Source organism: Populus alba, chromosome 14 (assembly GCF_005239225.2).
Source record: "Populus alba chromosome 14, ASM523922v2, whole genome shotgun sequence".
Taxonomy (NCBI): domain Eukaryota; kingdom Viridiplantae; phylum Streptophyta; class Magnoliopsida; order Malpighiales; family Salicaceae; genus Populus; species Populus alba.
The window spans coordinates 55,669-68,778 of NC_133297.1; the positions used below are offsets into that span (position 1 = coordinate 55,669).

General features: G+C 32.9%; 1 protein-coding gene across 2 annotated transcripts; it reads right to left on the reverse strand.

Annotated features, from left to right (window-relative positions):
• Positions 1-5,099: 5,099 nt before the first annotated feature.
• LOC118059289 (casein kinase 1-like protein HD16) lies at positions 5,100-11,894 on the reverse strand. Of its 2 annotated transcripts, none has more exons than XM_035072127.2 (16): positions 11,092-11,894; positions 10,199-10,327; positions 10,034-10,107; positions 9,867-9,936; positions 9,735-9,790; positions 9,293-9,364; positions 9,054-9,148; positions 8,901-8,967; positions 8,682-8,811; positions 8,301-8,519; positions 8,074-8,219; positions 7,374-7,548; positions 7,148-7,238; positions 6,784-6,941; positions 5,911-6,099; positions 5,100-5,367 (listed from the first exon to the last, which is right to left on the reverse strand). In XM_035072127.2, the coding sequence occupies exons 1-16, from the start codon at positions 11,509-11,511 to the stop codon at positions 5,308-5,310; spliced, it is 2,151 nt and encodes a 716-aa protein (XP_034928018.1). In that variant the 5' UTR covers positions 11,512-11,894; the 3' UTR covers positions 5,100-5,307. The 2 variants fall into 2 exon arrangements, with proteins under 2 accessions (XP_034928018.1, XP_034928019.1); XM_035072128.2 differs by having other exon boundaries at positions 10,199-10,352; positions 11,092-11,259.
• Positions 11,895-13,110: the final 1,216 nt, after the last annotated feature.

Below are 13,110 nucleotides of genomic sequence, written 5' to 3' on the forward strand. Positions count from 1 at the left end.
AACATGAACAAGAGCCAAGAGTTCTAGCATAAATAATTTACCAAGCAAAAGACGAACCTCTGATTATAGATGTTTCAGCTGGAACTGGAACCAGTTGTGTAGATCTAAATGGAGGGGAATTCAGGTTCTGGCCCGAAAACACCATTGTTGGTGAGTGAAGAAAAGAGAAGCAGGAGACAGAGTAGAAGGAATTCAGTGAGCTCACTGGGGACTGATTAACGATGAACCTAACTTGCTGAAAAGATTTCTTCAGATCAGTTATTGTGGTTATATGCAATTATGCAAACTGCAATAGCAGTAAAGCTTGCCGTTTAACTGCAGAAGCTCAGGAAACGAGACTGTTCTTGCTTATGCAAGGGTTTTGTTCCTGTACTTGTCACAGACAAGCTTCGTGTCGTTTAGTACTAGACTTCTGGTTATCAATTCTAGCTAAACCAAATGTCAATGCCCAGGATCACTATTTCGAACGTGGTAGGATTGATTGCAGCCGTTCTTGGCGATAAATCCCACTGGTGGATTGACCCTGCAGGAGCCATCCTCCTTGTTGGAGAATATATAAATTCTTGCAGAAAATTGCAGTTTCTAACAATGCTGTCCTCACCGCTTGGAGCAGCTTCACTTGTTGGAGAATATATAAATTCTTGCAGAAAATTGGCATATCTTGTTGCCAGGCACCCTGAAGTCAAGCATATCAACACGATCCGAGCTTATGCTAATCTAATAGAAGAATTATTCATCTACATTGATAAAAAGTTTATTAGTGAATATCAAAATACATATATTTTGCTAAATTAATTTTATCTGAATATCTAAAAAAGTTTCCTTTTTTAGCATGAAAAGGTGCATTTCTTTGTCTTTTTATCATTTAATTAAGTATCTAAAGGAGATGAACATTGAATATCAGCAAAGTAATCAAACAAATTTACATTACCAAGTATAAAACAAATCAAAATAAGTCCACAAAAATAAAAATAGTTAAAAAAAAATCCAATAAGATTTCCCATAAAATTCATGATGAATCCAACCCGTGCAAAGACAAACGACTACTTTTTAAATATCAGGAAATTAAATTAAAAAAATTATGTAACAAGTATTAATTTTTTTTTATGAATTAAAAACAGAAATCATTGAGCCCAGTTAGCCATACATCCCGAGCCCAGCTTGAAATAAACATAAAAAATCTCGTCTCGGTAAGGTATTTACATGCAAAGCCAGAAGAAACCCTAAGGACGGCAGGAGGAAGCAGGAACGATTAGCTTTCCAACAAAACCAGAGAAAAACAAACAAGAAAGCAGGTTATTATCTTGACCAAGACAACAAGAGAGACAAAACACTATAGCGAGGACTCAATAGATGTCTTGTCCATGTCACCCCCCTGCTGCTGTGCAGCCCCAAGGCAAGACTTTCTCTTAAACATCAAAAGTATTTATGACAGTCTTTTTTTTTTTGAAATTAAAGCAGCTTGTGGGTCTTCTGTCTCTGCAGAAGATGTTATGAAGAAATCTATGGTCGTCATGACATTACCTATGAAGAACATGCTCTTTATACCAAACAGATCAACGAAAGTGATGTAAGTTTTGTTTATTCATGTGATTTTCAACACGGTCGACGCAGAAGTACAGAAGAAAAGGAAGTGTCCAAGATATTTGAAATTAAATAGAATTACTGTTAAGAACAGTGGTTTAACAGAACTATTCCATGGTTATTTAAAAAATTATGTCTCTTTGTATTTAATTATCATATATTAACTAAAATTTTATAAAAATTCATGATAAAAAAAAAATGATTCATTGGAAATATATTAGAGTTTTGTTTTCGACGTATCTAAAACCATTAAATTTTTTTTAACAAAATGACTCTAGCTATACCTTAAAAGACCATCAAACATGATAATAATTTATTAAGTATTTTATTCATGGTTAATTACAACCTCATTTAATGTTTAACCTCATTTAATGTTTTTTTAAGGTGCAGTTATAATCAACTCATGAAGATTTTTCTAGCAGTATTATATATGTAAAAAATAGAGCATTTCTCTTCTTTTTTTTTTCTTCTTCATTTCTCTTTCTTGTCTATCATTTTTTTTAAGCTATTAAATCTTGGAATCTCATTTTTTTTACTATCAATTTTTATAAAATTTTAAGTTGAATTTTGTTTAAGTTAATTAATTTTTTAACAAATATGTACTGAATAACTGCTATTTGCTGTCATGTATAAAAAATATTCTAAAATGCAATTGCAATTCTAAATAGTTTTTGTGTATAAAAACAATATTTTAAAATGCAATTATGTTCAAACTAGTTATTTTTCAAATAATTCTTGAACTTGTATTATTGTCCCAAAAATTTTAGTAAACTATATTATATATTTTTTTAAATGCCAAGTTCATAGCCCACTGTCTGTCATCATGGATTAGTTAATGTAATTAGTCACCAAATATGCTCTTCCGTTCATCTCAATGGTTGCTTTGAAAACTCGAAAGTTTTTTTTTTTTTTTTTTTCCGATTTTGTGAACTGTTATTAGACAGTGGTATGTTGGTGGTTCCATTGGTTAGTCTATGTCACTGTCAATCGTTCACCTTTTGACTTTGGTTACGATTCTCCACTGTCCCCTTTCAGATTCAAATGTGTTCATCAAATCTTTTCACTGTTATCTTCATGATTTGCAGAGTTGATTGAGATTTGGAAATTTGAGGAATCTTGACTGAATTTAAGCCTGTTTTCAGAAAAATAATTTTTTAATTTTTTTTTTATAATATTTAATATTGTTAAAGTAAGTTGGAAAATACTTTTTAATATTTGATTATATTATAAAAAAATAAGCTAAAAAAATAGTTTATTAATATTTTTTTTAAGTTTATTAAAATAATAAGAAATAAATCAAATAAATTAAAAAGTTGAATGAGAATGAAATTAAAAAAAAATCTAATTTTATAAATTATATCAAATAAAATAAATAATAATCAAAATAATAGTGATAAAATATAATAGATAAAAAAAATTAAAAGATGATGAAATTAAAACAATTATAATTATAATTTTATAAATTATTTTAAATAAAATAAGTAACGATCAAAATAATAAGAATTAAATTTGATAAATAAAAAATTTTAATTTAAAAAATAATAACAAAAAAGTAAATAACAATCATAAAAATAAAAACTAAAATTAATATAAAAACTAAATTAAATCAAATTTTAAGGGATGAATTTGAAAAAATAAAAGATTCAAAAAAAATATATAGCAATTAAAAAATTTAAGGACTAAATTTGATATGATCAAAAAATAATATGATATTTTTAATTTTTCAAAATATTTTTCTATTTAAAATAAAAGGAAAACACTTTATTAAAAATCAAGTTAAATTTTTTTTTGATAAAAAAATATTTTTCATTGAACAAAAATTATTTTTATTAATCAACTTTTTTTAATAGTAAATAAATAAATACAAGCAAGTTTCAAAAATGTTTTTCCAGAACCATTTTTAAAAAACAAACGCACCAATCATTGGCTGGGTGCTGGGATAATCTGATTCCTGAGATGTGGTGCTCTTTTGTCATAGTCACCCTCTTGTTCTTACATCCCAAGGTCTTGTCAGGAAAATATAAAACCCAGAAATCGTAATTCTGATCTTAATACAGAGGAACCTGGCACTTGCCTATACCTGCAGCAGTTCATGCCATTTCCAGGCCACCAAGCCCTTCTCTGCCCAGGTGACGATGATGCAAGAAGGGTGTCGCATAATATTGCTTTGTGTCTTATACATGGATAAAATGTATCCTCTGCGGTGTGAAGATCATCCATACTCCATGGATTTTGAAAAAAAAATACATCTTCCAAGGTGTCAGGATCACTCCATAAGCCATCAATGCCATGGCAAGCATTAACACAGTTTTAGTTAAAATATTAACAAATTTAATATTTTCAAAACAAATATTGCCATACTGTGTTTTTTTGTGTCCAAATATTATACACCAAAAAATATCTATTAAAAAATATATATAGTACCTGAAAGTTTGAAAACTTCAATTTTTGAAGTTTTAGTTAACAAATAGACAAGTTTTCTGGTTCTTGGCCACCCAAATCCAAGCTTAATTCTTAAACATCTCCACAAAAGAGTGACCAGTGAACTCTTCTTAATCTCCTGGGGAAGGTTAATGAGCAATATAATTGAAAATGTAATCATTACATAGCATGATTTGACCATGAAAATATAACCCTAAGTTACAAAAACTTCAAAAACTGATTAATATCAAGAAAATAAAAAAAAATAAGTAAAAGAACAAAACCAAGAAAAAAAACCAAATTAATCAATTAAAAAATCCTAGAAAGTAAATCGGTTTTGGTTTTAAAAATCTATACAAAAACAAAAGAAAGTATAAATATAAACTTTTCTTCTAACCCTAGAGACTAAATAAAACCCAGCCCCACCTCCTCCAAGCTTTCTCTCAATTTCTGTTTGGTTCTTGAGAAGAAGGATGATTTTCGTAGAAATGAAAGGGTGAAAGTACTTGAAAATGACTTTATTTAATGCTTTTATATTTTTGTTCTTTTATTTATTTTTTTATATCATGAAGGAGAATTGCAAGGTCAAAGAGGAAGCTTGCTGACAATGTAATTTTACCATTGATGAAGCCCAAGTAAAATCTTTGGACTTCTTGTTGATGTTGTGAAAAAGTGCAGCCCTTCTGCCTCTTCATGTTTGGTGTAAAAAATGATGGATGATGGGGTTAACATGGATCTTCTAAACCAATCTCTAGTTTATCCATGTCATGCTAAATCCTGGCAGTGTAGAAATGCTTGACTTTATTATTTAAATCTCGAGCATCTTCATTTTCCAGACAGGCACCATACTGTGGCTAAAGAAGCTGGTCAAAGTTTAGTCCAGTCTTTATTTTTCAAAAATTTCAACAAAGTCCTTAAACTTTGTGATTAAGTTTTGAAAGAAAAAACCAAATCGAATCAATCTGATCTGTTTGAATGATCAGTTCAATTCGGTTCATAATTTTTCAAAGATATAAATTTCAATTTGGATAGCTTTTTTAACCCATAACCAAACCAAACCAAACCAAACCAAAAATACTCACCCCTAACCTAAGTTTAAAAATCAAAGGCACTAAAGAAGTGCAAACTAAGAGCTAAATTTACAGCAAACATCATTAATATTAATCATACACAAAACTGCAATTCTCTTTTGCTGCAGCTAAAGCTCTCTTACTCCAATTTGTACAATTAACATGAGAAACTGAATAGGTCGGGGGGGCGGATCCTTTTTGTTTGTTTTCTTGCTCCCTGCAATTTGATATTTTAAGAAACCGTCCTCCCATAGCACAAACACGCAAGATAGAGGTTCTTGGCCCACTTTTCCTGTACATTAAAATAAAAACTCGGGTGTGATACTGTCTAGTAATTCATTTACCATAACAAAAATCAATGATACAAATTTGTTATGCAAACAGTGTATATAAATTTCATACTGCTCACGTCAGCAGAGGCAGCAGTGACCAAAACTAACACCGGTCAGATATCAAAACATGAGAGATGCACACACAAGCAAGAAATTGTTATGCAAACTTTCATTTCTAGAATTTGTCACAATACAAAATTGCATGCCACAAAAAAAAGAAGAATCATGATGCAAAATTTTTTATAATAGCCAAGACACAATGATCATGCGGTGGAGGAACATCACAATTTTACAGCATTAGTGATGAGAAAATCAGTTTAGACTTGTTTGTTACTGCATAATGATTGTAGCAACCAGGAAGGAAGCTGCAGTCTGCTTCTGCAACAGAGGAGGATTCCAAGTATGTCTTCCATGATAGATATAAAGTACACACCCATATTCAGAGGATTGGAGAACATGGTCAACAGCTCCAAACAGCTCCACAATCAAACAGAATGTATTACCTTAACATGAGTGCTTGGAAATAGAGATGTGCGTAAAGTTTCCTGGGTTTCATCTCCAGGTTTGCGCTTAGGGACACTCAAGATGAGAGCAGCTTGATCAAAGGTTGCAGCAGTTGATGTAATTCTAAAGCCAGTATCCCATCTTCTGTGAATGCCCTCACTTGGATACAGAAAATCAAGCTCCACAACCTATTGAAGCCAGTGGCAAGTGAGACACAGAACCCACTCGAGTCAGAAGCAAAGTTACATGCAAGAACCATTCAACTGTTGCCCAAGAAAACATAAACTTTTTATAAAATGATGATACATACAGAAATAAGGTTTAACTAGAACAATCTACAGAGAACCACAATTTTGCATCAAAATACTTGGGTTTAAAGAAATGGTCAAAGGTCAATCTATTTTAGTACTTTGGTTCTAAATCAATGTCTGTTGGCATCCATAACCATCTAAATAGCATCTATCGAAGAAACACAATTTCTTAATCAATGTTAATTTCCAACTAAATCCGCAATATCACAAATAGAAAGTGAAATCCAGAGGGCATGGCAAAATGGACTTTCAGGCTATGAGGTATTTAACTTAGAATCAACAGTTCAAGTTTAAACAGATTGTATATTTATTTTTAAATCAAGCTTTCATTTGAATAGCAACAATTTTCAAAAAAAATAAAAAAGGAAAACCAAAAACTAAAATGTCCAAGGTGAATAGATCTCATTCAAACCATGGAAAGTTTTGTTGAACTCTAAAAACTCATGGGCACACAAACATGCAAATTTGCGGGAATAGCAGTGGCTGCTGCTTTTTATATATTTGCAATGGACATATCCTATGAGTAGATTTTAATTGTCGAGATCACAAGAAAAATCTGACCTGATCACTGAAGCCTGCATTGCGTGACATGACAACACCCCAGCGGGTTCCAGCAGTAGCCATTGAAGTCACATAAAACCCTTCTCTCCACTTCTTGTTTATCCACTTAAAGGGAAAAGAATCACTTACTTTGTAAGACTGTTGAGTGTATTGAGTGCCTGCATAAATTAAAACATCACTTTGTTTTAGTTGCCAGAAGGAAATTTTGCTAAAAGTTGCACCCCAGCAACACCCAGACCATAGCAAGGCTCAGTTTCAAAGGCAACAACCATAGCTAAGTCATTGCGAACTGTTAAATTGTGGCCCAAAAACTAACAAAGGTTATGCAGTAATACACAGAACTTATGAGATAAAGCAAACCAACCTTTGGACATCACCACGAGAGAGCTTCCATTGTTAGAACCAGCGATGGAACTGATGTAATAGTTCTTCTCCCATTGTTCCATTATCCATTCCTATTATTTGGGATCAATTTTGATTATTGTTTCTATAAAAAATTACTTAAATGATTAGGAAAAGAAAACCTGAGTACAGTAACACATGCATATATAACATATTTCCATGTAGTGTTTTAAGTTTATGTAGTTTACCTTGTGTAAGAAAAAAGGTGATAGTTCATAAACTTGGCTTGTAAAATTAGTTCCAGCATCCATTATTAATGCCCAAAGATTGGAAGAAGATGCAACACAGCTTATAAGCAGACCATCAGCAATTCCTCTCTCCACATGTTGACCCAGCCTTCCATCAGCAACATTATAATGGTACCTATGTAAAGAACAGACATGTCATCAGGCCATGTCAAGGTCAGGAAACCACATTCAAAAGACAGAGGGTATCTCCTCAGAAGATCTGTGCAGTGAAGAAAGGATGGCGCCCAGTATTCTCAGTGTCAAGTTTTTTAAGAACACAGGGGAGAGAGGGAGAGGGGGCAGAAGCCACAGGAGTGCTTCGCCCTTGCACCAATAGCTAAACAAGAGAGCACCAGATCTGAGACCAGGTGGCTGTATAGAGGACCATACAAAGTGTGAGACTCAATGGAGTTATAAAAGGATTGTTTAAACAGACAAATGAAATGTCGATCATTTTCTTCGTAACTTTGCTTGGTTAGGCTTGTAGCAGTCCTTTTAGGAAGCCACTTCACTGTTACAAAACCAAAACTCTTTATTTAAATACCCAGAGTTGCATGATTTCTCGTCGCCTCAAATTAATGAAGGGTAAATTAGCATAAAAAAAAACATTGCAATTTTTTAGAGGGAAAAGAAAGAGAAATAATGAATCAAAACATCGTACCTCTGTTTCATTGGTGGCTTAGCATTGTAAATAGAAATCCATTGCGTAGCAGGAACTCCAAGACGGACTTTCTTCTTAGGTTGCCCATCATCTTCTTCCTCCTCGATATTCAGCCTACCACGTTTTTGACCAACTTGACAAATGATCTGCAAAAGGATATATAATTATTCACATAGTAAGAGAAGATAAAAGTATTACTTCCTCGTGGATTTGAGCTCTACCCCTACCTTTTGAGCACCTTCTGTGTTTATTGGTCTTATAGCTGGATTTGGTCCTATCAAGCTCTCAAACAAAGATATTAACTTTGAATAGTTGGGCTCCTCGTCAAATTTCATATTCACCACGATTTCAAAAAACTGTCTGAAAGCAGGAGGACAGAAGCAGCACAGCATCTCTGGAGATGTTGCCATCTTCTTTTTGCAAACCAAGAAGGACTTATTGTCACCCTAAGGTTTGTTTAACAAGAAAAAGTAATAGAGTTAACATATCATTCTAACAAAGAAAGGCATGAGGATGGCATACTACTCTTTGCAAGCATGTGTGTTTTGCATGTATTTTATATACTCATGTTCATGGTACATGTGCTTGTGTGTATATCCTTGTAGTACCTGGTAGCCCTGCCATGGCAATCTGCCTTTGTGAAGGAAGATGAGTGTATAAGCAAGAGATTCAAGATCATCTCTCCTACTGGCAGTTCTTCCCAAATGAGCATGAACACTAGCATATCGAACAGTTCCCCTAAAGAATCAAGCAGAAAGGTATCATGAATAATGGTCAGGGTCATATTTTGTCCACAAGACTCAAGAAGAAATATGATTAAGTCCCACCTAAACATATCAGGGCGCTGATCATATTCAACATGTTGTCCAGTACTGCTGTCTTTCCACTTTGTTGCTGCAATTTTGGACAATGATAAGACATAAGGATTTTTTTTTTAAATAGCAATAAGAGTACTTCAATGATTAATGACTTTGACTCACCTAATCCAAGGTCAACAAGAAATAACTTCTTCTCTTGATGTGTAGATGGCTGACCAAGTAAAAAGTTTTCAGGCTTTACATCTCCATGCACATAGCTAAAATCGAACAAGGTTGCATAATTCATAAGTTTTTCACAGAGAAAAGTGGAACGAAGAATTAATAAAGCTACCAAATGAATATCCTTATGACATCATAAGTTTTACCAAGAAAACAATTTGATACACAACTAAATAGCATACCCTCTTGAGTGCATCTTCTCCAAAATTGAGAGAGACTCAGCTGCAATACAAGCTACCATTTCTGAGGACATCCTACATCAAAAAGGAATGACAACCAATCAACACATAGAACAAGGAAAGCAAATCAAGACATGTGTCTTGCGGGAAAAAAATGTCAGCTTAGAAATAAAAGAAACACCCTACTCTTCCACAGTCTTTTGGCAAGGAATAAAAGCATAAAGAACAAACCAATTGGATAAAATAATGCATACAGGGAGAAACAATAGATACAATATCAGTTGGCATAACATGATTTGTGGTAAGCATAAAAATAACTCCAAGAGATTTACCACCCAAAACCAATTCCAAGGAAAAGAACATCTAAATCAACACTGTCCATACACACCGAAAATACTGAGAGAGAGGAGGGGGGGGGGCATATATATATGCATGAAATACTCACGTCTGCCCAGAAGAATTCCATACATCCCAGAGGCTAGGGCCCAACATGTCCATAACCTGAAAAACTCATATGCTGAAGTTAAACCAGGAAATATAATGAACAGATTAGAAAGAGTGAGCTTGCAGATCATACCATTACATAATAGTCTCCTTGCCTTCCTTTATAGTGTACTCTTGGCACACCATGACTACCACCAAGTGTGCTGTCAAACAAAAACACATTGCAGAATCACTTAAATATTTATGATAAATCTGAAAGCACCACAACAACAACCTAAATTAGAGGGAAAATTTACGTACTTGTAAACTTGCCATTCATACGGAGGGCCATAATTACAGCCTTTGCTGTTTCTGTGCTCAAATTTCAGGGCCACCTAGAGGAAACACACATAAGGAAACAGAAAATTAAAGCAAGATTAATTTTTTGTATGAAATAACACGAAATAATAGCTAGATTAATTTTACCTCCATGGCACCAGAACCCGTCGCACGTTCATTTCCACCATTAGCACGACGACCAACAAACACCTGACCAAAACCACCTTTCCCCAACTTCCTTTCTATCCTATATAAAGGTGACCCTCCCACTTGAACCTTGGATAAGAAAATAATAAACACTCTATAATTACCACAAAAATAAAAGGCAATATTAGAAGTTGAACATGTTGGAGAATCAATTAAAGTCAACTTCAAAGTAAACAAAGTGTTTTTTTTCATGATTTATAATACCATGCATGCAACAACAAAACAAAGCCATGAAAACAAAGCATCAAATTTCAGCACAGGCTTCTATACTTAAAAATCTTGAACTAATAAATGCATGTACTGAACAATCAGCAACTGTCCTCAACCAATAAAAAAAAACTCAAAACATTTCCAAAAACAGTGTAACATTCCCAAAAAGTAAAAAATTGAAAATCTTCACTCAAGATTTCAGAAACACTAAATAAAATGGATATTAAACCCCCATGAAACCATCCTTTTGTAGCTACAAGAATAAATCACCAACAGCAATTAATCAAAACCAACATTTGAAACCATATTTCAGCAAATACCACCACCCAAATTGAGATAGCATCCAACCAACACAAAATCAAAATCCCCGAAAAAAAAAAACCATTCATTCAGCTGACATACCACTACATCGCCATTACTTCAACAACTTACAACAGCAACAACAGAAACCCGCCATAAAAACCACATTTTCACACAAAAACATCCCATTTTAAACCGAAATGACCAAAATTTGACCCAAACTCCATATATTAGCAATATCACAACAAAATAAAGTAAACCCAGATGACAAAGCATCAAATTTGCCAGAAAATGATTAAAAAAAAAAAACAAAACAAGCATACCTTATCAGGGAAAGGAGCATTGTTCCCCTCCTCTTCTTGGCCAACAGCTTTATTAGCACTTAAACCTCCACTATCATCAGCCATTGGACCTTTCAATCTTTCAACTTTCTCTTCTTCTTCAAGATCAACCAGCAAATTCTTTCCTTTCTTATCGCTCTCTGATATCAAAATTACCCTTTTACCCTCCTCCTCCTCCTCCTCAACTCTTCTATTACTATTCCTATTCCTATTACTATTATCACCTTCTTCTTCCTTCTCTTTCAACCTTTTCGCTTCCAATCTTGTTCTCGGTCTCTTCTTCGCTTCTCTAGCTACAGCAGCACGGGTCTTCACGTATTTTCTCGCAACTGGAGGGTCTGTTTGCTTCTGTTGTTGTTGATTTCGCGCTAACCTTGCGCGATTTCTTCTAAGCTCAGGCATTGCTGATTAAGCCCATGCAATCCGTCCCTTAAAAACCCTAGCACCACTATTTTGATTATCATTATAGTGAAATCGAGCTAGAATCCATGGGTTGCTTCAAAAAAAGGACTGAATAGGGTTTTATGGGGTTTAGATTGCGAAATTGAGGGTCAATTTGATGAAAAAAATGAGAAAAATTAGAGTTTTGAAATTGGGGATTTTTTTAGGGTTATGGTTTGATTGGGAGAAAAGCGGAAAGAGAGAGGGGTGGGGTGGGGGGTGCTGCGAGAGAAAAAGAAATGGTGGAAACGAGTGGGAAGGAAGTTTTGGGTCGGTGGTGGTTCGCTTGTTTGGTATGGACGCGACCGTGTACGCTTTTGAGCCGTGGAGCCACGGTTCGGTTAGTTTAGTGTGAGCCTCCAAGGGTAGGTTCGGATCTCAGATGGCAAACGAAATCTTTTATGAGATGGCATATCTATTTTTAATTATTGTCGTTCATGAGGCTTGGTGTCAAGCGATGAGGTTTATGAGATGATATATTTGTATTTAATTAATCTTATTCATAAAGTGTACTGGCAATTACGATTGTTTTGCTTACAATATTTAATGATATTCAATGAATATAAAATATGATAAAAGAAAAACATTACTTAACTTATTAAAATAATAAAATAAAATTTTTAGTATGTGTTTAAGTAATTATTTATATTCATTTTAGTATGTTTTTATAATGCAGTGTATAATATTTTTATAAAAATATTATTTTTTAATTTAAAATATATTAAAATGTTTTTATTTATTTATGATATCTTTACATATAAAATAATTTAAAAAATAAGTTGACCAATACTATACACTCTTGAAAGTAGACAAATTTATATTTGAATTTATTACTTAACTTAAAATTAGACAAATTTAAAATAAGTTGATATAAATAATTATTTTTCTTGATATTCTAAATTTGAATAATATAATTGTTAATACACTTATATTTTGAAAAAATAATATGTATTTTAGTGGTTTTATTATTATACTATGTAATTTGTTGACAAATTTATTACTTAACTTAATAGTTTTTAATTTCTTTATAAATTTAAATTTATTATTTCATTATGAAAAATAAATATTTATATCAAATAATTCCACCAACGTTCAAAAAACATCCATAGTCCCTCAAATCCCTCCCTAACTCTTGGGAATCCATGATTAATGTTGATTAATGGGGTTTTCCGGGAGGGGATTCTATGCCTTTATTATAAACCAATGCAGTGTAATGTGATGTGATGGTTTTAATAAATGATAGCTTTATTTGACAACAATTTATTAAATATATGTGTGTGTATTTTAATTTTTTTTTACTGAAATAGGTAAAAACAAAAAAGAAGTTACAGTTGAAATTGTTGAAGCATAAATTAAGTTTAATGATTTTCAGTTAATAATTCCTTAATGTTGGGATAGTTTGTTAATGCAGGATATCATTTGAATTAGTCTAAGATTTCTCACCATGTTTTTAGGAAGTAATAACGTGAAGTTTGTTATTTATGTTTCTTTCTGTAAAGGCTTATATATACAGCCATTCGTTATTGAATAAATTAAGCTTTTCATTCTTAAACACCGAGA

Excerpts from the sequence above, each read along its gene's own strand:
- LOC118059289 (XM_035072127.2), bottom strand. The coding sequence starts at position 11,511 with ATGCCTGAGCTTAGAAGAAATCGCGCAAGGTTAGCGCGAAATCAACAA. Across the intron at positions 8,812-8,900 it reads CAGCGCCCTGATATGTTTAG|GGGAACTGTTCGATATGCTA; the intron begins GTGGGACTTAAT and ends TTGATTCTTTAG. Across the intron at positions 8,520-8,681 it reads TGCCATGGCAGGGCTACCAG|GGTGACAATAAGTCCTTCTT; the intron begins GTACTACAAGGA and ends AACAAACCTTAG.